This window comes from Mobula hypostoma, chromosome 21, assembly GCF_963921235.1.
Source record: "Mobula hypostoma chromosome 21, sMobHyp1.1, whole genome shotgun sequence".
Lineage (NCBI taxonomy): Eukaryota > Metazoa > Chordata > Chondrichthyes > Myliobatiformes > Myliobatidae > Mobula > Mobula hypostoma.
Window position 1 is genome coordinate 15,006,270 of NC_086117.1, and position 24,210 is coordinate 15,030,479.

Consider the following 24,210-nt stretch of genomic DNA (forward strand, 5'->3'; position numbering starts at 1 on the left):
GTACAGCAGCATCTACACTTTCTGAGGAGATTGAGATGTGCAAGGCTCCCCATTGCCACTCTAGCATCTTTCTACAGGAACACCATTGAGCGTGTCCTGTTCAGCAGCATCATGGTGAGGTATGGAAGCTGCAAGGTATTGGAGCACAAGACCCTGCAGAGGATAGTAAAAACTGACGAGATGATCACCAAGGTCTCCCTCATCCCTATGTATGACATACTCTGGAAGTGCTGTATACAAAGGGCCTGAAGCATTCTTGAAGATCCCTACCACCCATCCCACAATCTCCTCAACCCACTACTGTCAGGTAGGAGGTACAGGAGCATCAGGACTTCAATTGCCAGACTGGGTAACAGCTTCTTCCCTCAGGCTGTGAGACTAATGAATACCCTGACACCACCAAGGTCTCATCTTTAAGGCAGTGAGCTGTTTACCTGTGCTGTGCCCTTAATACACATTTTGAATTATATTTTATTAACTTACTTGTAGTAATATTTTATTTTACGTGCTGGGTGTGATATATGTATTGGGAGTGCACCGAATTCCGCTGGAACGTTGTTTCGTTTATATACAATCAGATAAAAATACATTTGAACTTAAACTTGAAACGGGCCAAAATTAGAGCAGAATGAGTAACAAGTGAGAAATGTCAGGTACTGTATTAATTTCCAAGGTATTAGCTTCAGAAATCCATGTCCCTATTTATATGAAGAGCTAAAGGGGGAAAATTATCGACAAAAGTAATACCCATCAATCCTTTAACCTTCCATAAAAGCCTGTGCAAGGGCCATTTTTCTTCAAGATAGGTGGCACCAAGTTTGACATCATGAAACATAGCTATATTATCACCTGGGTGCTTCAGCCATAGCTTCAAGTAAATGAATTTTACAAGTTGATACATTTTATCCAAATAGTAACAGATTTATTGAGAAAACAATTATAGTACAAAAAGTAGTTTACCAAGTCTTAAATTGTGTTCACAAATGTACACAACGCATAAGGGTCATGAAACAAAAAAAAATTAAAATATGAAAACATACATTAATTGAAGACAGATGAAAATGTCTAACGGGTCCTTCCAAGCTTGTGATCAATTGGCTTCATGTCAGATATAGATCCTCTGAAGGCAAATAGTGTGTTGTGTTTCATTTCCCTCAACCTAAACTGCAAACTCAGGCTCACTTTACCACTGCTACTTGTCAGAGTCTAGCACATACCCCTCACCACGCCATCCTACCCCATCCCATCGTTAATTACAGTTCCAAGCCTGATAATCTTGCCACTGCTCACAAAAGCCCTCACCGCGCCGTCCCACCCCACCCTCAATTAGTTCCAAGGCCATTTCTCAAGTCAGGAGATTTGTACTGGAACTTGCAACCTTGGATTGAGCACAATTCCCAACAAGCATCACATTTTTACTCAAAACCTCAAATGGTATATAAAAAACTTCCTTATTGTATTGTTCCCGAAGACAGTTTTAGCGTCCAGTTCCTGCTGATGCAAAAGCAAGCGAGTGTTGTTTTTTCAGAAGTAACAGGTTACCTCAGTCATTTCAATTCATTAAATGAAAATTTGATCCAAACAGGCAAGAACTTGACCTGTTCAATTTTACCTCACATATATTCCTCATGTACAGAATCGTGCTTGACTTTGTCTCAATCTACTGCATTTTCTCTGAACGTAGCAAAAAGTTACATTCATTTTCTCCTCCTGAAGAATAATGCACATTGATGAGAAAAGCTGTGTCCTTCGCCAGTAACCCTGAAATTCGTGAACGTGTCAGTGGAGGGACGCCGAGAATCCTCCACCTTTGCCTTTAGTGCCCCAAAGAACATAAAGCTGCACCTCCGAATGCCCGTTGATAGTAGAGAAGGGTACTAACGATATGCCAATACTCCCCTGAGAGCAGGGTAAATATTTTAAGCATCATCTTTTCAATGCTGAATTTAAGACACAATTATGTGCTCTGATTTCCCTTTGTCCACTAATGCGAAACCTCGTCAGAAGAGTGGAGAGTCACAGTATGTACAAGGATTCTGAAGCAAACGCTTAATCCAGTCAGGATCTGTAATAAGAAACATTTAAAATAGGTCAATTTAAATAACAATGCATGGCCAAATAGATATGTCTATATGTATGAAATCAAAGACTGTCAATAAAAAATAAAATGGTTTGGTAAGACTGTGATTACTGAATGCAAGCTACAGTAACAGGTCACCAACTCACTATGTCTCAACGCAATTGGGAACATTAAAAAAATAGTAGGGCAATGTTCCTCTTGCAAATTATACACATTGCTAGAAAGATTACATATAGTCTGTAAAAATGCATGCACAAAACTGATCTGGGAAGTTCAGTTGAAGAAAATGCCTCAGTTAACAGCCAGGGTCTCAAGAATGATTGAAAAATAAATATCATAAACCTGCATCAATGCTTTATTTACGTATCATAAATTGCACCAGAACCTGCAGTTTGCTTTTTTTAAAAATGTATGGAGAGGTGTAGAACTGCATTAACGAGGTAAAAATTCATGGTGGCCTTTAAATGCTTGAATTAAGTTTACCGTGAAAAGAGAAAGCCGTGGCAAAGTGCATCCTATCTGCTAACTAAATAGGAACAGGAATTCTAGCAATCACTCTTGTGGACACAAGGATTGTGTGCACTAACCCTTCAACAGACTGGAGCATACAATCTAACTTGACAGACCAACATGGAATCTGTGCTTCAGTTCTGCACGAAATACTGAAATAGAACTGATGCCAGACAACACATACAACAGTATCCAGCATTTTGTGTACGTTTGCATAGATGCTGCCTGATCTGCTGAGTTCCTCCAGCATTTTATGTGACCTCCATTCAGGACCCAAACAGTCCTGAAAAGGTGAGGCAACACTTCACCCGTGAATCTGCTGGGGTCATCTATTGTATCTGGTGCTCCCATAGTGACCTGACCTAAATTGAGGGATCACTTTGTCAAGTACCGCTGCTTCATTCGCCAAGAGCAGAATTTCCTGGTGGCCAATCATTTTACATAAGAACATAAGAATATGAGCAGAAGTAGGCCATCTGGCCCATCGAGCCTGCCCCGCCATTCAATAAGATCATGGCTGATCTGTCCGTAAACTCAGCACCATCTACTTGCCTTTTCTATCCATTGCCCATTTCTTTCCCGGGACATCTTATTGACCAAAATGTTCACAAGACAAATTGTATTGGCTAATTTCACAAGCTTAACTTATTAATCAACTGAACAGCAAAAATGAAATACTCAAGTGAAACTGTATATAATTAAGTGTATAATGTAATTAAAGGAACACTTTTTTAATGTAGATTTGCATTTTAAGGAGACCTGCAGAAAATTTTAATTTTAATCTTAAATTTTAATTCCTATCCCCATTCCCATTCTGACATGCCAGTCCAGGGCCTTCTCTTTTGACACAATGAAGCCACTCTCAGGGTGGAGGAGCAACACCTCGTATCTCGTATGAGTAGCCTCCAACCTGATGGATGAACATCAATTTCTCCTGCCGGTAAAAATTTCCTTCACCTTTCCCTCTTATTCTGTTCCCCACTCTGACATTTTCTCCTCATCTGCTTATCACCTCCCCTGATGCCCTTCCTCATTCCTTTTCTCTTGAGGTCCACTCTTTTGTCCTATTAATTCCTTCCTCTCCAGCCCTTTACCTTACCATCATCTCCTTAGCTCAAAACTTCGACTGTTTATTCATTTCTATAGAAGCTGCCTGACCTGGAGAACTCCTGCAGCATTTTGTGTGTACTGCTCTGGATTTCCAGCATCTGCCGGATCTCTTTTGTTACTGACACCAGACATGCAGATGCACTATCTGCACAATGGCTGGAAGATCAAAATTCTTCATCTTAAAAGAAACTATAAACAAATTTATTGTTAGCACTTTTGGTATTATTTGTAGCATCTGCTGGCAAATCAGCTGTCAAGTATTAACATACTGCATTTATTAATTGTAGCGTGAGAGGCACTTTGCAAAGTGATCAAACTTGATAAACCTTAGTGTGAACTGTATTGTCAGGCTGAACAATCATTATATTTGCATGTATACCCTCTTTCTCGCGACAGAAGAAGTTTTTGGAACAATGTGTCTAAAAGAACAATTGGCTTTCTTAAAGTTCAAGAAATTGGAGTGACCCAAGCATCAATTACTCACTGAAGGATGTCTGCACAACAATTTGCTGTTGTAAAGGGTTCAATATTATCAACTTCAGCAATGTATGTCACATAAGCCTAAAGCTGACCATTGGACCACACGTGTAACCATGGGGACTGAAATCATGGATCTTGTGCTTTAAGTTATCCCTGTATATCCATGGTTCAATCATGCACTGCATGAGGAAGTCCTTACTCCCTTAGCTGTCCCAGACCTTACAATTAAATAATCTGCAAATTCTTAAACCAAGAGCGAATTCTCTTAAAGCAAATTGTCACAATCTAGTTTAAGAGTTTACATTGATGATCATTTGAATTAAGAGTGGTTGTATTTGGTTGTAAGATTTTGTAGGTTACTTAACTGTAGAGTACAATCCCATTGTTACCAGAAAACACACAGGTGCGCGCACGCACACACACACACACACACACACACACACACACACACACACACATTATTGCCACATCATTTATTAATACATTCTGAAGATGCAATCTGTTGCAATTAAGGACTGATACTTATCAACAGAATATTTAAACTCACCTCTAATATGAAATTACAGAAAATAGATGATTAAAATGAGTTGGATTGAATTTTACAGGTAGCTCACCTGAGGGTAGCTGTTGTCGAGCAATGCTGTCTTGCAGTAGACATCTGCGATAGGTCAGACTCTGGCAAGCATGGTATGTCAAAACACATCTGCAAGAAGTAGTAAGTAGGACTATTCTTTACTAATACAACACTTACAATGTTCTGCCTTCGGCTATGTTACTATCTAGATGTACAATTTATACCAGTCACTGTCGATATTTTCAAATGAAAGAAATATCTGGTGCAATAGCCATTGCAAAATCTAAACCTAAACTATTTTCAGAAAGGAAAATGTAAAGAGAAACTTAAGGTGTTTGATTACAAAATCAAAGCTGTTATCAGCAACGTCTTTGCACAAAATTGTAGAAATGACAAATTAGTTATCTGTATGAACTTTTATAATGTTAAATTCATATGCAACTTACACACAAGGTTCATGACCTATAGAATGCACATCATGCATATAATACCTGGTCGTGGCAATGATTACCTGTGCCAAATGTGTCCATTGGAGCAGAGAGCCTTGCGCCGATCGGTGAACGGTAGAACCTCTTTACAGAGGGAACAGTGCTCTGGAAATGTCTGTTTGGTCAGTTTCTTCAAATTGTGAGAAATCAAAACCTACATCCAACAGGAAAACAAAGAGGGAGAGAGGTCAAGCAACCAACTTATCAAGAATGTAATCCTTTATGGTCTAACATTTAATTTTGTTTAGATCACTTCACATATCAGCAGCAATAAATTAATGTAAGCGAACAAAACTGATGTGATTTTTATGCAAAATACTGCAAATCCTGGAGATCTGAAATCAAAAACAAATACTTGAAACACTTAGGAGATCGAGAGGTATCCATGGAGGGAAAAACAGAGTAAATAGATAAATGACACTTTTATCAGAATTAAAATATTACATTGCAGAGTCTCCTACATAACCAGGAAAGAGAATCAAACCTGCATGATTCCATCATGAACTCACTTCGCCCTCAGCAATCTTTCAATTCACATTATTTTTTTCCCTCCACTTGCTAAAGAGTTCAAGTTTAAAATAATTCAGGGAATCAGTCACTTTACGGTTAAACGGAAATACAAAGGTGATTTCAAAGCATTGTAAAGTCAGAAAATTACACACACACACTCAGTGACCACTTTATTAGGTACTCCTGTACACCTGCTCTTTAATGCAAATCTATGCAAATTAATATCTAATCAGCCAATCAAGTGGCAGTAACTCAGTACATAAAAGCATACAGACATGGTTAAGAGGTTCAGTTGTGCAAACATCAAAATGAGGAAGAAATCTGATCTGAGTGACTTTGACTGTGGAATGATTGTTGGTGCCTGATGGGGTGGTTTGAGTATCTCAGAAACTGCTCATCCCCTGGGATTTTCACACACAACAATCTCTAGAGTTTACAGAGAATGGGGCGAAAAAGAAAAATTATCCAGGTTGCAGCAGTTTTGTGTGGGAAAAAGCTTTGTTAATGAGAGTGATCAGAGAAGAATGGCCAGACTGGTTCAAGCTAACAGGAATTCAACAGTAACTCAAATAACCATGTGTTACAACAGTGCTGTGCAGAGGAACATCGCTGAACACATAACATGTCGAACCTTGAAGTGGATGGATTACAGCAGCAGACCATGGACGTGCACTCAATACCATGTCATTGGTTAGAGGAGGTAACTAATAAAAGTGACCACAGCGTATATAAAATGGAACCAACACCAGCGTGTCGTGGGAAGAGAATGGGCAAAAGTGAATACTTGACTCTGTACCAGTGGCAAAGTTATGCAGGGGACATTATTTCTATTTGCCACCTTAAAAATTATTAAGCAAGTAGCATGCTTTAAAATGAGATGAATCTGCGCAAGTTTAGAAGGCAATAATATGATGACTAGTATGGAAAAAGGAAGCCAATCACCTCACTGCAATTCATATTCATTGGCAATAAGGGAAAAACCACATGATGCGGTTGCCAGTTTTGTGGACAAACCAACTGGCCAATTATGAACAGCATAGAAGTCAAAAGAACAGGAGCACTTCAGCAGGCAAGTTTAAACAGAAAGAAATGCATAGATCTACAAGCTTTAAGTCGAGATGCAGGAATCTTTTTTTATTAAATTGAATGCTACCTAGAAACAAAGGTAATATGAAAGCCTAAGGGACCAAGTAATTGTTTGTGATTTTGAAAGTGAAATGCAATGTTACCTCTTGGTGTTTTTGCTATACAATTAAACCGCTAGTTAGCATCAGAGTACATCTCAGGGTTTTCCAGTACACCTAAAGCATAACAGATGCTGTGGGGTATTCAGTTTAGATCAGAAGGGATTCCTGTTGCACATCAACAGGTTATGATGTTCTATAATTAAAGTATTTGCATGGAACATCAACGCCCAAGAATGGAAAAGCTTACAAAAAGTGGTGGACGCAGCTCAGTCCATCACAAGGCAAAACCGTCCCCACCACTGAGCACATCTTCAAGGAGCACCACCATAAGAAGCAGCACCATTATCAAGGACATCCACCATCTGGGCCACGCTCTCTTCTCACTGCTGCCGTCAAGGAGGTGGTACAGGAGCCTTAGGTCCCACAGCAACAGGTTCAGGAACAGTTATTACCCCTCAAATTCAACCTCCTGAACTTCACACACCTCAACTCTGAAATGATTCCACATCCTATGGACTCACTTTCAAGGACTCTATAACTCACATTGTCAGTATTATCTCTCTCTCCATTTATTTTGCAGTTTGTCAGTCTTTGTGTGTAGGTTTTCATTGATACTACTGTATTTCCCTGTTCTACTGTGAATGCCAGCAAGAAAATGAATCTCGGAGTGGTACGTGGTGACAATTACACACTTTGGTAATAAATTTACTTTGAACTTGCATTCATGATGCTCCTCACAGTGAAACAATGCCTCAAGATCTCAGCTCAGACATATACAGCAAAACGGGTCATTTCTGCCCAGTACACCACGAAGAGGGCTTGATCTTCAAATACCCGCTTTCTCCGCCGGCTGCAATGGCACATTAAAGGTAGTGGCGAGTTTCATCACCTGCTTCACTCATCGCCAAGAAATGGCTCTTGAGGTATGGGATCCACATTTCCCTTGATCTCCTGTGAACATTTATCTGAGTGCAGGTGTAGGCAGAGGATCTCAGTCTTGTCAAGTGGCATGGCCATCATCTCATGTACTCATTGAATGAGTCAACAAAGTCCCAGAGCTCAGCCTCTGAACGCACGTCGATGCATGCGTCAGAGTACAAACTGCAACTCAAGAATTGAGGTTTAGGGTGATTTTGACATCAAGGTATTGTTCAAGTTCAAGTCATTCAACCATAAATGGACACAGCCGGACAAAACAGCATGCCTCTGGGGCCAAGATGCAAAATATACACAGCACATTCAAGATAACATGCAAACATGTCCCACAAATTGATGGTAAAATTCCCAGCAGAATTTAAGAGGATTTTGTAGAGACAATACCACTGCGATTTGAAAAAATGCCAGCAGCATTTATTGTTTCTACAAAATAGTCTTAAATTCACTAGTTAGCCTAGGAAAGGTGGTTTTCCTCTAAGCAGAACCATCACCAATATCCTTTCCTTAGCTAACACCCCAGCATTTACACCCTTGTTAATCTCAGTTATGTTGGATAGCCAACATCATTCAAACGCCTGACATCAGGCTCCCAAGACAGACATAGCATACCAAGACCTACCATGGGAAGAGACTACAGACAGAGAAAAATATTCAAGGCTATGCTCAAGTTTCCCTGAAGAATAATATCCCCGTCAACTTCTAGCAGCCTTTGGACCATGGATGCTTAAAGTGGAAAAGCAGCATTGGGAATCTCAGGATCATACATCAGAATCAGGATTATTGTCACTGACAAATGTGAAATTAGCTGTTTCGTGACAGCAGTACAGCACAGAACATTAAAAAATACTATGTTACAAAGATAAATAGTGCAAAAAATAATAGGGCCGTGTTTATGTGCAATTCAGAAATCTGACGGTAGAGGGAAAGAAGCTCTCCGTAAGTTCAAGTTCACTGTCATTTAACCATACACACTATATAGTTGAATGAAACATTGTTCCTCTGGAGCTAGGGTGCAAAAACACCATACATATCATACTATCAAGTCAAGTTCATTGTCATTTATGTATGTCGTCAAATGAGACAATGTTTCTCTGGGGCTGGGTGTAAAGCAAGAATTAACTCTTCAAATGAATTACACATAGATAAACAAAGTAAAGTGCATAAATTAAATAACGTAGGATACAGTACAAATTATTCAGTGACTTTTCGAATGCGATGTGGCAGGGAGTTCTGAAGTTTAATGGCCTGAAGGAAGAAGCTGTTTCCCATCCTGACTGTCCTTGTCTTTATACATTAGAGTCTCCTGCCTAATGGTAAAATGACAAAGAGGATGCTTTTAAGGATGGGTGGGATCCTTGCTAATACTAAAGGCTCTATGTATACAGCACTTCTGATAACTGTCCTCGATCGATGGTAGCGAGACCCCTATGATCCTCTTGGCCACTCTCACAGTCCTTGAAAGGGACTTCCAGTCTGATGCTCTGCTGCTCCCAAACCGGATAAGAGCGGAAGATAGCCACATTTAGCACATACAGTTACCACACAGCACAAACTAATATTAGCACAAGTCCCTGAGTAACATGGCCCCGAAGATTGATGGTGCATCAGATGTTGTCCTAGAGCCATTTTTCTATAAGAATAAGCTTGCAGCAACTTCTCACCTCGCGCTGGGTCAGCTGCAGACAAAGGCAATTTGTTTTCCAGGGGAGCGACACCGGGGAGCAGTACGAACGGGAGAGTCTGGCTGCATGGATTAACCTTTTAAGCTAGCATAGGCTCCAGTACACTTGCTGCACTTCCCACACCGTTTCCGGCGCCGCCTCCCCTGTGTGGCTGTAACAGGTGAAGAGAGCCTAGTCCGTGCAATAACCCAAGGCTATGCAGCTCCTCTGCTGTCAGTCTCAATACTGAACCAAATTTACAGTATTTTTTATTATTAATGTCCCACAGGATCTTGCGATCATAAGGAAAACGTGCAAGACAAACACCTGCACCATTTATCGGACTGGAGAGGCAGTGACGAAGCAGGCCATATTACCGCAGGTTTTTTTGGTAAGATGGCAATGCGCTCAGTCAGTGGCATTGAGTGCGGCTCTTCAGCTCCTGTACCTGCCCTCAGATGGTAGAAACACTGAGTAGGAATGTCCCAGAGGACCAGGGTCTTTAATGATGGACGCTGCCCTCTGGAGGCACCTCTTGAAGATATCCTTCAAGGCGAGGAGGGTTGTACAAATGATGGAACTGGCTGTGTCTACAACCCTCTGCAGCCTCTTACGATTCAATGGCATCGGAGGCTCCATAATGGCTGTAACGCAAAGAAGACAAAATGCTCTCCGTTGGACGTCTATCTGCAAGAGTCTTTACTGACATATCAAATCACCTCAAGTGAAGTAAACCACTGGAGTGGCTTCTTTGTGACAACAGTGTGATGGACACAGGACAGATTGTCTGATGTGTTGATGCCCAGGAACTTAAAGCTGCTCTCTTTCAGCCGCGGTTTGATGTTTAATGTCCCCAGTGCTGAACGCGCTATATTATTTGATCAAGGTGCTTCAGCACAGAACTACATCTACAACTGTGGCCTGCAGACACTGACGTAGCATCATGACCGTAGCCGTGGCCATCGGCTCCTGGACCAGCTTCACTTGCTTTGGCAGCTCTCGGCTATTGACTCAGGTTTGGGGATTCTGCGGTTTGATGTTTCATGTTCTGTGGGTTATTTGTTCACTTTCTGTTGTTTGCACAACTTGTTCTTTTTCCACACGTTTGATGGTTTTGTTGTGTGTGGTTTTTCTTTAAATGGCTCTATGGTGTTTCTTGGTTTGTGGCTGCCTGCAAGATGAATCTCAAGGCTATATACTTAGATAATAAATGGACCTTGAACTTTGCTCACTCTTTCCATCATTGATCCCTCATGTATGCGCTCTCCTGACTTTCCCATTCTGAATTCCGTAGTCAATCCTTTGGTCTTGTGATGCCGAGTGCGAGGTTGTTGAGACACTATTCAACCAGCCAATCTACTGCTCACCTCTATGACTCCTTGTTGGCACCAGAGATTCTGCCAACAGCAGTGGTGTCATTCCCAAACTTACAGATGGCATTTCAGCTGTGCCTAGCCACACAGGCATCAGTGTAAACAGAGCAGCTGGCTAAGCACGCAACCCTGAGGCGCCCCTGTAATGATGGCCAGCGAGGAGGGGATGTTATTACCAATCCATTTTGTCTGTGGTCTATGGTTGAGGATCCAGCTGCAGTGGGAGATACAGAAGCCCAGGTCTGAACCTTGTCAATTGGTAGTGGGTGGAAGATCATGTTGAACACAGAGAGCTGCTATCGATAAAGGTCAACCTCATTCCAGTTTGAGATGGCACTGGTTAATCTCAGCGACTCACATAAAAGTTGCTGGTGAACGCAGCAGGCCAGGCAGCATTTCTAGGAAGAGGTGCAGTCGACGTTTCAGGCCGAGACGCTTCGTCAGGACTAACTGAAGGAAGAGTGAGTAAGGGATTTGAAAGTTGGAGGGGGAAGGGGAGATCCAAAATGATAGGAGAAGACAGGAGGGGGAGGGATGGAGCCAAGAGCTGGACTTCTGGCTGGTGGCAAACGAAACAAGGAAACCAACTAAATAGTTTGTTCATCACTCATTTTCTGGTAAACGATCATTGCAAATGATAGCCTGTAACTTCCCTTTGGCCTTGGAGGCAATTCGACGTGGCAGAACCAAGGCGAGATGAGGCAGCGGGCCTGTCACCAAGAGTGAGGAAATCCAAGGTTCGATCAACTTAAGCGCCTGGGCGAACCTGAAATGTTGGGTACAGGCTGCATCGAGGCAGAATGGTCCAGGCACTAGAGCACGTCACAGCAACTGAACCCGATACTTAGATGACAACTTGGGCACGGGCCAGATTGAAAAGGTCAGGGTGTCAGGGTCCGAGGTGAGGGACGAGTTAGTTCAGTTTGCTGCTTCACTCTGTGCAGAACTGAGGGTCTGTGGACAGATTCTCTTTGTGGATTTTAGTCCAGCACACTATTTACTTGCTTTTACTGCTTGCACGATTTTTTTTTTCCCTCTCTGCACTTTGTGTGTTTGATGGTCCTTTTTAAATGAGTTTTTTTTGGGTGTTCTTTGTATCATTGCTGCCTGTTAGGAGACAAATCTCAAGGTTGTATAATGTTTACGTACTTCGATAATAAGTGTATTTTGAACTTTGTCATATGTTTTGCTCTTGTTGAGGTGCTCCAAAGCCAAGTAGAGAGCCAGTGAGATTCTAGACTTGTTAGGCAGTAGGCAATTTGACACAGAGGGTTCGATAAACAGCACATCACTGATCCCATTGGTCACCCCCTGTCCCATCTTCAGAAGGGTCTACAGCTCCAACACTGGCCACCTCACATCCACAAACTAAAGCAGCAGCAATCACAAAGGACAGCCCAAAAGAAACAACCAGTGTCGGTGGGCAAAAAAGAGCAGAATTCAAACCTGCATAATGGATTACAAGGAAGTGGGGAGAGAGAATAGAGTTAAACATCCATACTCACTTCGCATACTGAAGGCAAAATATATATCAATACAGAGAGTACTTCAACTCGAGTGACAAGGAAATCTATAAATTTACACTTTGGCCAATGTATTAAAGCTTGTGTTACTTACAATCACAGCCTTGAATAAACAGCATTTTCTACCTGACTAATACAATCTATTTAATGGCATTGATGAAATCAAATATACATTATAGACTTAGATCTATATAATTAATGATGTCTAACCTATTATACAGAGACAGTGAAGCTACTTTATTGAGTTAATAAAACCTATTGGTATGAAGTAAACTTTATAATTGTGTGAAATGTCATAAGCTTCACATGTCGGGCAAAATATCAACAATGGAGAACTTGTTGGTCCCTCAAAGGGCCTGTAATTAGTTAAGAGGTGGTGGACAGCAAAGGGTGAAACAAAGGGAATTTCTGCAGTAGTGTGAAATAAAATAGCAGAATTCAGAACAGAGGGTAAAGACAAAACATATTCCATACTAAATCAGAAGATTGGTGATCAAATTAGAGTGTCCTGGTCAGATTGATTGTTCCTGGAATACTGTGTAGTATCCTGGCTCTTTGTTGAACTTTAAGGCTGCCTTAGCACAAGAGGTTGAGTAAAGATGGAATGGATTTGATGACTTCACCCCATGGAAGAGAGGCGCTTTTTTTTGGCTCAGCTAGAAATTTTTAAAAGAATGATTTAATTTTCCAGTGCAAGGTAAGAGCCCCATTTTCAAAAACTGGCAGACTGCTGTGCATATATGACGTATGCTGGAAGCCAAGGAAATGAGAGCACATGCTTCGATTTTGAATGTCCATTCTTTGCTGGAGTGCTCAGAACAGAGTGACTTCTCCATTCACAATTCAACTCTCTACCAACATGACATCACTGGCAAATGTTCAACATCCCTGGAAGGATCAAAAGCACATTCCGCAACGGGCACCTGTAATTCCTGACAAATAAGGCATTAGTCAGAATGCACTTGGAGTATTGCGAGTAGTCTGGGGTCCCTTATTTAAGAAAGGATGTGCTGGCATTGGAGAGGGTTCAGTGGTTCACAAGAATGATCCCAGGAATGAAAGGGTTAAGGTATGTGGAGCATTTTACCCTGCTGGAGTTTAGAAGAATGGTGGAGGGGGGTGGGGGAAGAAAGTGAGAATCTCCCTGAAACCTATTGGATATTGTAAGGCCCAGATTGAGTGAAATAATGTCTCCAATAGTGAGGGAGTCCAGGGCCAGAGGGCACAGCCTCAGAATAGATGGATGTCCCTTTAGAACAGAGATGAAGAGGAACTTCTTTAGCCAGAGGGTGGTGAATCTGTGGCATTCACTGGTATATTTAAGTATATTTAATGTGGAGGTTGATATGAGCATCAAAGGTCATGGGTCAAGAAAAGAAGGATAATAAATCAGCCATGATAACATTGGAGAGCAGGCTCGATGGGCCAAATGGCCTAATTCTGATCCTATGTCTTATTGTTTTATTAAATCATTTCATGGATTTGAAAAAGCCTCAGTTTGTCATTTCAATTAACTCAACAGTGTTCAAAGTTTAAGGGTGAAAATGAGAATTCAAATCACTCTAAGGATCACTTGTGCAAACTTCTTGACAGATCCTCCCCAGTGTGATTCTGATTGCATTCTGACATTGGACTCTATGGATTTCAGCAAAGGAGCGCCACCTACCTGCAGTTTTCCAGCAGATGGACTGGGAAATCAGGGTGCTGAATGTGCAACAGGTTAACCTGGCAAAGGTTCAACGGCTCCATTCATTTTAATGGAGAAGAACGGCTGCGAGGAAGATAGGCAAGTTTCAGGTAATTTATTTCTTCTGAACTAACATATGTATATAATAATTAATCTAAATGTAATCATTTACTTTTGCGATTTCTACGCAAGTGTGGCTGGGGGACCAGTGAGCCTGGGCAACTTGCCACTCCAGGGGCAGATGTGGCTTATGCGCTCCACTCAATTAAATAAAGCGCTTTCTTCAACACCAATTTAAACACCAAATACCCAGTGCCTCTAGCCTCTCACATCTTCTTTTATCTGCATGGTTGTGATAGCTCATTCTCAACCACCATCTATCTTTAACCCTCTGCTGAAGTTTTAGTTACTTGCAAGGAGATGAACTTATTCACATTAAGGATAAAAGGCCAGATTACAACCTTGCTAATATTGCTAGATTTTCAAAGTAAAACAAATTATGGAAGTGATAAACACAAGAGATTCTGCAGATGCTGGAAATCCAAAGTTATACACATTACATGCTAGGGAAATTCAGCAGCTCAGGCAGCATCTATGGAGAAGAATAGTCAAAAATGAAAGGTCTCAGTCCGAAACTTCGATTATTTAGTCCTCATAGATGCTGCCTGACCTGCCGGGCGTATGGAAGTGATAAAATTGTTCACGAATCAAGACTTCAAGAGATATGTGTCAGGCAAAATTTTAAATTATTGCAATTTACCAATAATATTTTCAGTACTTCCTACACCAGAAAAATAAATCCTGGAGGATTTAACTGTTACAAAAGATTCACAAGCCTAAATGAACAAAAGACTTTAAAGTCTTGCTGCTTGTGTGGGATCCTTGAAGGTAATTGAAGGAATTTTTAATAGACTAATCTGATGGTCATTGCAATGAGATACAGCTAGGAAAACAGCAGTATGAACAAAACAGGCTTTCTTCAACACAGGCATTTGGGATGTCAGCAATGCTGATGAGGGTACATTTAATCTTCTACTGCCAATTTGAAGGAGAAAGACTATATAATGCCACTCAATATCCTTTACGAATCTACAGTTGCTTTATCACTCGATAAGGATTTTGAACTGGCGTCTCTGCTGCAATATATTAAGTGTGCCAGAAAGGTGCATCTCCTTCTCAGGAAGCCCCTCAGGGCTGAGCATGACGTAGCAATGTGTGCACAGCACGTTCATGACCCAATTTTCCCTAGGACTGTCCATTTCTCCAATATGGCTTTGATGGGCACTTGAAGCTGTGTCACCTACAGGTCTGCAGACTAGGTGTTGGAAGGCAGAATTAGGCTGGCAACTCTGACTGGTATGAGCACTGTAGGTTGGATAGCTTCCTCCTGCACTGTAAATTTCCTGATTCTATAACCCTAATGGGATCTTTCAGTTCTACCTAAGAAAACCCACGTGTTTATCTCCTCTAAAAGCTAGCATTTCAGACAATGCAGCACTCTCACAAATAGAATATAGAAGATTACAGCACAATACTGAGCTTTCAGTCCACGATGTTGTTCTGACCTTTTAACCTACTCCAAGATCTAACAAATACACTGGAGTTGGTCTTAATTATTCTGTTCAGGTATCTGGAAATGAGACTTGAACCCATGCACCCAGGCAGTGAGTCCTCCTTTACAGGCATTATATTATTATTAGTAGCATTTATTTTCTCAACTCAAGCTGGTAAAACCTGAGAAACGGACATAGCCACGCACACTCATTTGTCAATTGTTAGGAACTTTCAGACTATTCTACTGGTGTTTAGTGTTGTGGCTTTCTGAAGATTTACATAGATATTACTGTGTCACCCGAATTGTTTAATGCTATTACGTAGTGCCTTTGAGATGATACCAGTTGTAGATATTATTATCGGGACAATGTATATCCTGTTTATGTTCTGTGGTTTTTCAATTTCCTCTTTTAATTCCGTATATTTCTGGTGTTTTTGACTTACTGATTTCTGTAAGTTTGTGTGTTTGAAATGGCTATATCTATTAAATAGCCTCATAGGAAGTCATTCCTGCCTGTGGCCATCAAACTTTACAACTCCTCCCTTGGAGGGTCAGACACCCTGAGCCAATAGGCTGGTCCTGGACTTATTTCCTGGCATTATTTACATATTACTATTTAACTATTTATGGTTTTATTACTATTTATGGAGCAACTGTAACGAAAACCAATTTCCCCCGGGATCAATAAAGTATGACTATGACTATAAGTTGTTCTTGCTTCTTTATCCTGTATTATTATATCCAGACAGTTATTATTTACAAATATTGTTATAATGAGGAAGGCAAATGCAATGTTAACATTTATTTCAAGAGGTCTTGAATACATGAGCAGGGATACTAAAGCTTAAAAGGCACTGGTGAGGCCACACCTTGAGTACTGTGAATGGTTTTGGGATCCTCATGTAAGAAAAAATGTGCTGGCATTGGAGAGAGTCCAGAGGCAGCTCACAAGGATGATTCTGGAAATGAAAGGGTTACCATATGAGGAACGTTTGATGGCTCTGGGCCTGTACTCACTGAAATTTAGAAGGATTGGGGGGGGGGGTCTCACTGAAACCTTTCGAATGTTGAAAGGCCTAGACTGAGTAGATGTGGAAAGGATGTTTCCCATGGTGGGGAAGACCAGGACAAGAGGGCACAGCCTCAGGATAGATGGGCATCCATTTAAAACAGAGATGCGGAGAAATTTCTTCAGCCAGAGGGTGGTGAATATGTGGAACTTTTTTTAGCACAGGCAGCTGTGGGTGTACTTAAGGCAGAGATTGTTAGGTTCTTGATTGGACATGGCATCAAAGGCTACGGGGGAGAAGCCTGGGGAATAGGGCTGAGGAGGGGGGAAAAAAAGGATCAGTTATGATTGAATGGCAGAGCAGACTGAATGGGCCAAATGGCCTAATTCTGCTCCAATGTCTTATGATCTTATAATAGAGTTCAACCTCAAAACTGGTCCTGGTGAGATTCAAATTTACAACCTCTGGCTAATTTAGTGCTGTGACTAATCCCACTCTCAGAGCATCCCCAGTCTACATGGGCATATTTGAACAGCAGCCAGCATGGGGACACTCGCTTCTGGTCAAAATTACTTGTTATATTGCAGTTTCTTAAACTTTAAAATATCATGGTGTACAATTCCGTAAACACAAAGCAATGGCGGAGATTTAAAACCTGAAAGTTGCACTTTGATACTTAACAAGTACAAATAACATGGCAGGTATATGCAGATGTCCTTTGAATAGCATCCAGCAGCCTTGGAGTCAACCCATTAGGAATAAAAGTTAGCTTTTATTTTTCCCACTAAGTTAGGTAACTTGAGAACTACAGGCCACAGAGTACCAATGAACTGAGTGGCCATCATATCTTTAACTTCATGTAACATTTAACGTACACAGAAATTGGGAATTGGAATGAGGGAAGAATTAAAGGGAAAAAAATCAAAGTTGTTCAAGTGAGCCCTACCTTAGCTGTCCTATCATCATAGCTAGGATCAGAGGTCAAAAAGTCACAAATACCCCTAGTTGGGATACTGGTATTCTCAGTAATCCAGGTGTGGAGGTATACTTCACCTAGGACTCTTTTCATGTGTTCACGAGTTAAGTGAAGCTCCACCTCTTCAATCTTACTCTGAATCTCATTCAATTTTCTCGAAATCTTCTCGTGAATCTCCTCTTCAGATTTGCCTACTTTTGGGTCCACTGGCAAATCTTCTACTCGACTTCCAACTACGTTACTTGACTGAGCTTCTTTTGTACTCGTCTCTGCCCCGTCAGGCTGCTGACTACTCTCATTCAACGATGCAGCATTATCACAATGCCGAATCTTTGACTCCTGGTGACTTGGTCTCCACAGTGTTTCGGCTGGAGTTTTCTGTAAAGTCTGAAACAAAATCTTTAAGAGGAAAAGTCTTAGCCGCCAGAGGTAGCTAGATGGATTTGTCTGGAGTTTATGGTCTAAAGCTTCATCGAGTTCTGGAGGAATGCGCTTCTCCATCAATATTCGCCAGCGTACAAGGTCAAGCAAGTCCACTTGTTTGAATAAATTGTGGATGGAAGACTCCAAGATCCTGGACGCTGCTTCCTCTGGAGTTTTTAACGTAATGAACTGCACCTGGTATGTTCGGCTGGCTGGATGGAGGCCATTATTTATACCTTCTGCCGTCACGAGTGCTAAGTAAGCGTCATTGGGGCTCAGGCAGATACCATGGAGCCTCACTGAGCCAATCGACTCAGGCAATTTGATTAAAACATGATCAAACTTCACTGCTACGTCTGTAAAGACGGGCGTCAACTTTCGGATGGTTCCATCGACAGAGCAGGTGTAGAAACTCCCAGTTTGTTTGTTGGCGGTCAGTGATACAATGGGAAGCGTATGGAGGCCAGTTACATGAGAATTGTGGACGTTCAATCCTGCTTTGGATATCAGCAGCAGACACCAGAAGACATACGTTCCTCTAGCTGCTACAACCAAACTGCAGCTACACTTCTGATACGGGTGGGAGAGAGATATACATTTAATATTGTGCACAGGTAACTGATCCATCTCTTGCCAAAGAACCACGGGCTGCCTGAGAGTGAAGTAGCCTTTCACTGCTTTCAAGTTGACTGGCAGAATCTTAACTGGTCCTTTGGAGCTGCCAACAATCAAGCCACTCATTTTGCGACTCCCATGCTCATATTCCCACCATGACAGAACACTTGGGTCACTAATGCCTGATTCAATAGTACTGCATCCAATAATAGAATCTTTGCCATGAAATGGGATCAAAAACTGCCAGATAACAACATCCCCATTTTCAAGTAGAACAGCCAGCAAAACAGTGCCCACATCTTCACACTCATTGTTGGCTTTTACACGCTGGGTATTGCAAATACTGGACCATTCCATTCTGACAGGAGTTTGCATGTAATGTCTCCTTTGGAATTCCGAGAAATTCTTCAATTGCCCGTCCAAGTCGCCATCCAAATGCCCGTACTTGTTCTCGTACAGCATCTCACCGTACACTTCAGTAATATCTAAAGCTGGTGTCCACTGTAGCCTATTCACGTTCACCTGGATGGATAGTCTATTATCCAGCGTCAAAGATGCCAATAAACACCTTCCATTAGGGTCACAACCCAGGGGAGACCAACTGGTAAATTTAAACCCTCGTAACGGTGACAAAGCACCTCCCTCCGGATTAAAGATCCTGTCCATCATTATTGAGTGGCTTAGTGTTGGATCTCTTTTATTCAAGAACTTCTCCTTGCATTCACTTACTTCTGCTTGAGAGCCGACCTGAAAACACCGAAAATATAAAAATTAGCATCTGTGGTTGAAAATAATTGGGCATTTAACTGCTTTTAATTCTTTTGAACATGAGATTTATTTCAAATGCTAAGTGGGAAAGTCCTAAAAGGAACCCAAGTGCTAAATTAGGACTTCCCTCTACACCACTAACATCTAGAAAATGAAGTTTAAGAAAATAAACTGGAGGTATTGGAAATCCTGAAACTGAAAATGCTGGAAAATCTCAGTAGATTAGTTACGGAAGAATGAGTATTCTTCTTTCCACAGATTCGGCCCCACTTGCTAAGCTTTCTTCCAACTTGCTATTTTTGAATGTAGAGAAAATGTCTGGGAAATTTTCAGGCAGGGAGTGTGTATTTCACCAGTAAAGTGGTAAAGTTCATTCGGTAGCACACTACAAAGGAAATGAACTGATGACTCAAGAACACTGAAAAAAGTTTGAACATTTGGGTACTTAGGAGGCCTTAGGAAGGAAGTACCAAGCAATTGTGAAGAGAAGATCTGAAGAAAATGGATGCAGGGATGTACCGTGGATTCTAGTTAATTGGACCATTAGTTAATTGAGAAAATAGCCAGGTTTCCTGTTGTTTATGTGGGACATGATGCCATTAATTGGGACAGGAGACTGGTGCCGAACAGCTTCGACCCAGCGTCAGATGTGTACACCTGAGTGGCCGTTAGACACTACACTGTGCTTAGAGTGAACAGTATTTACATAGTTTCCGTTGCGTGTGAAGAGCAGAGATTTTTGTTACTGATAGTTGCAGCAAGACAATTTCTGAATGGTTTTGCCCACTGCAGCTTCAATCGTTCAAGCACTCCCAGTCAGAAACGACTGGGAATGAAAATTCCCTACTTCAACAAGTTAGGAACCATGAAGAATTTGATGGTATCGACAACCATCTTGAATGCTATAATGAAAATGAAGACTTGGAGGATGCAATCGTCAAAAGCATTGTATGAACGCAGTCTATCATCTGCATTCGGTGTCTGTGCTGATTTTCTTAATTTACTCTCAATCAAAAGAACACAGCAGAGTACACTGAATGAATTCTTTTATCAACAATTATGTAGGACTATAGTAGCATTGATAGTGTTGTAATTTGTTAGGTATTTCATTTAAATACATAATTTGTTACTTAGACAGTAGTTTGTCTTTTTTATACTTCAACTATTTTCATGAAACTGGCTAATTAGGGAAGCCACTCAATTGGGCCAAAATATACTGGTCCAGATGAGTCCCAATTAACCAGAATCCACTGTAATATAATCTAGTTTCAATTGATGACAGAAAAGTCCCTGATTTACAGTTCAAGGGTTTCCCCATGAAATTAGTTTTGACAACTTTAATCCCATTGCCTGTATATATACACTTTCAACACAAAACTATCAATTAAAACCAAATTAGATGCAATTGCCCTATCAAGGCACTTAGAGGTTTAAAAACTGTGTAAAAAGGCAAGTAACATATTTAACGATGCTTTGATTCAGGCAGTGTAATGGGGTTCTTCTGACATTTAATTCACATTATATTCAGATTCCAAACTCAAATGCTGTATCTCAATAAATAAGATTTGAGAAAAAAGCTGACAGTTCAGTGCAATAACGAGAGAACTTTATGTTCGCTGAAATGCTTGCTTTGGAATTTGACAGTAAGCCAAACCTGCTTCTGACTTCTCAGGTGAATGTATGTGATTCTCAGACAGGAACCTAAAGAACATCAGAGGAGCTCTCCAAGGTGCCTGCCCTTGGAGAGGAACCAAATTTGCTGCTCATAATCATCTGCGATGTAGGGGGATGTCGTTATGTGCACACATACCACTGCACTTCCTACCTCAAAACAAGTCGGGATGCAAATTTCTCTCCAAAGTGTTACTTTATTTTAAAGCCTAAAGCATCACAACGAACTGGAGGAGCTCAGAGGTTTGGGCAAATTTTTGAGAGGAAAGGAACTGTCGACATTTTGGGTCAAACCCCACACACTCAAGAGATTCTGCAGATCTTGAGCAACACACAAAATGCTGGAGGAACTCTGCAGGTCAGACGGCATCTATGGAGGGGAATGAACAGTCAGCGTTTCAGGCCCAGACCTTCCATCAAGGCTGGAAAGGAAGGGGTCAGAAGCCAAAATAAGAAGGTGAAAGGAGTACACTGGCAGATAACAGGTACGCTGGAGGGGAAACGCAGGTGGGTGAGGGATGAAGTAAGAAGCTAGGAGGTGATGGTTGTTAAAGGTAAAGGGCCAAAGAAGAAGGGATCTGATTGAATAGTGGACCATGGGAGAAAGGAAAGGTGGAGGGTAGGGAGAAGAGAAGAGGGTGGCCAGAATAAGAAATGTTGAGAGAGAAGGACAGAGGGGAGAGAAATTGCCAGAAGTTAAATAAATCGCTGCTCTTGCCATCAGGTTGGAGGCTATCCAGATGGAACGTGTTGCTCCTCACACCTGCGCTTGGCCCCATCATGGCAGAAGAGGAGGCCATGGATTGGCATGACGGAACGAGAACGGGAAGTCGAATTTAAATAATTGGCCACCGGGAGATCTTCTCTTTTGTTGGGGACAGAGTGAGGGTGACATGTCAAAATGGGAATGGGAAATCGAAATCGAATTGAAGTCCAATTCCCATTCCCTCCCACTCCCTCCCTCCGCACCAGCACCACCACCACGCTGCTCGACAGCGAGATCCCCCAGCAGATTGTGTGTTACTCCAGCGTCTGCGGTCTCTTGTGCCTCATCGTAAATGTTTCCTTCAGGGTGAACTAGGTCTGCAGGGATGCAGAGAGGGGCGAGGCGAGGAGATACCTTCAGGAAGCAGCTGTGACTGGGGGCAGGCACCGAGGTGCGGTGGATCACCATGTCCAGCCCGTTGTTGTGAATGTCGCATATCTGCTCCAACACGTAGATGTTTTTACCGGTGGTGATGGAGAGCCGATTGTCCTCGGACCAGCCCAGAGGCTCGGGGCCGCTCACCGGGTACTGCAGCTTGACGCTGGGCTCCCGCTTGCTCGTCTGCACGGTCGGGCTGCCAGCGCCGTTCTTCTTCTTCGCCGAGAGCACGGACGCCGCCGCCATGTTCCACAGCCCCAGCTCCGCCGACGGCGGTGACGTCAGCGCTTCGTGCCCGCCACTCCGAGAAGACCCCGAGCGGCCGAGCCGGGGCGTCCACGCAGATCGCCTGGGAAACGTGAAGCGTGAATCGGAGCCCACACGCGTCAGGCTTGGGCTAAACAAAACGTGCGTGCGGAACCGGGAAGGAGGTCCCGCAGGACTAATCTCCCTTTGGCTCATCTTTCTCTGACAGCACTTGTTTTGTTGCTGAACTAAAATCGTTGTATTTGAAGAGTTCAGGTGGCTTATTGCCTTCCGGCCCGGCTTTCCCCCCTCAGACCGACCCGGCGACCCTCCGGTCCGGTGCCAGCGGTATCTTTGGAGAACTGAGGCTCCTGGAGTTTGTCCCAAGTCGGCGCAGCTCCGGCAGACATGGCCGATGAAGGGTTAATGATAAATATTACCACCAACACCTTCATCAAAAGGAATCCGAAAGACCATCAGCGCAAGAGTTTCAAAAGTACAGAAAATAGGGTAAGATGGCTCTGTGAATTGATTGCTACTTTCATTTACTAAATCGTTTTATTCACTATCAATAATGTACATTGCTAAAAGACTGTAAACGTTACCAACTGGCTGTAACTAGATAGGATAAAGGTAACGCAAACACGAGGACGAAGGTAACATTCCCTTTAAAAGATGATCTATACCATGTGGTATGCCCTTGAAACATTGTACCGGGTATTGGTGCTTCAGTTAAAATTGTTTTCTTAAGTAAGGAATGTTATGTTCGTAGCTCTTCCTTGGAATAGTTCTTTATGTTCTCAGGAACACCTAGAAACCAATGTTGACACACGAGACTGCAGATGTTGAGATCTGAAGCAACCAACAATCTGCTGGAGGAACTCAGTGGGTCGAGCGGCATCTGTTGGGAGAAAGGAATTATTGATGCAGGGGCTTGGCTGGAGACGACTACAACTCCTTCCCTGCCACAGAGGCTGCTCTACACGAAACGTCAACTGTTTATTCTGTTCCATAGATGCTGCCTGATCTGAGTTCTTCCAGCATTTTGTGTGTGTTGCCGTGCATTTCCAGCATCTATGGAGTTTATCGTGTTTGTGCTGCTCGAATTGCTGACTTCCTCCAGCCGATAATTTGTGACAGTATATTGACACTTGAGAGTGGGATATTGACGCTTGAATGTGTTGCAAGACGGTGATCTGGTGTGAAGAATAGAGAGAATGAGGTGTCTGATCTAGAGCAGTGACAATGGTAGCTCATGGAGGTCTTCTCTAGGTCATGGGGTTTGAAAGGTAAGAGAAACTTCATGTGGAACCATTGAAGACATTTCTGAGCACAAAGAATATTCTGGTTGTCTCTCAGGAGAGAAATCTGAACAGAGAACTGTGGTGATACCCAAGAAGGTGAAGGAATTGTGTGTCTAGTGCTAGGACCAAAGGTATAATGCATTGGTGAGTGTACAAATTACAGACAAAATTTCATGTGAGAACATTGTGAAGACCTGCGCTCTCTTTAAACACTGTGGGACCTGATTCCCATGAAGCTTAACAGGAAAATTTATTTAACTATTGTTTTGTGCAACACCTTAGAAACAAAGTGAATTAAGAGAATGGAAGTGAGTTCAAGTTTGTTTATTGTCATTCAACCATTTACATGTATGCAGCCAAATGAAACAACGTTCCTCTG

General features: G+C 42.1%; 2 protein-coding genes across 6 annotated transcripts in view; one reads left to right on the forward strand and one right to left on the reverse strand.

Annotated features, from left to right (window-relative positions):
* Nucleotides 1-911: 911 nt before the first annotated feature.
* gtf3c4 (general transcription factor IIIC, polypeptide 4) lies at nt 912-22,535 on the reverse strand. Of its 4 annotated transcripts, none has more exons than XM_063073472.1 (5): nt 22,258-22,535; nt 17,631-19,445; nt 5,266-5,396; nt 4,795-4,883; nt 912-2,065 (listed from the first exon to the last, which is right to left on the reverse strand). In XM_063073472.1, the coding sequence occupies exons 1-5, from the start codon at nt 22,525-22,527 to the stop codon at nt 2,001-2,003; spliced, it is 2,370 nt and encodes a 789-aa protein (XP_062929542.1). In that variant the 5' UTR covers nt 22,528-22,535; the 3' UTR covers nt 912-2,000. The 4 variants fall into 4 exon arrangements, 3 of the variants coding, with proteins under 3 accessions (XP_062929542.1, XP_062929543.1, XP_062929545.1); XM_063073473.1 differs by having other exon boundaries at nt 22,426-22,533; XM_063073475.1 differs by having other exon boundaries at nt 22,368-22,504.
* Nucleotides 22,536-22,638: 103 nt separating this feature from the next.
* ddx31 (DEAD (Asp-Glu-Ala-Asp) box polypeptide 31) overlaps nt 22,639-24,210 on the forward strand; it is a 131,302-nt gene continuing 129,730 nt past the window's right edge. For both annotated transcript variants that reach the window (XM_063073476.1, XM_063073477.1), the window contains exon 1: nt 22,639-23,037. In XM_063073476.1, coding sequence (XP_062929546.1) covers nt 22,936-23,037 — 102 coding nt within the window. In that variant the 5' untranslated portion in view covers nt 22,639-22,935. The remainder of the gene's footprint in view (nt 23,038-24,210) is intronic.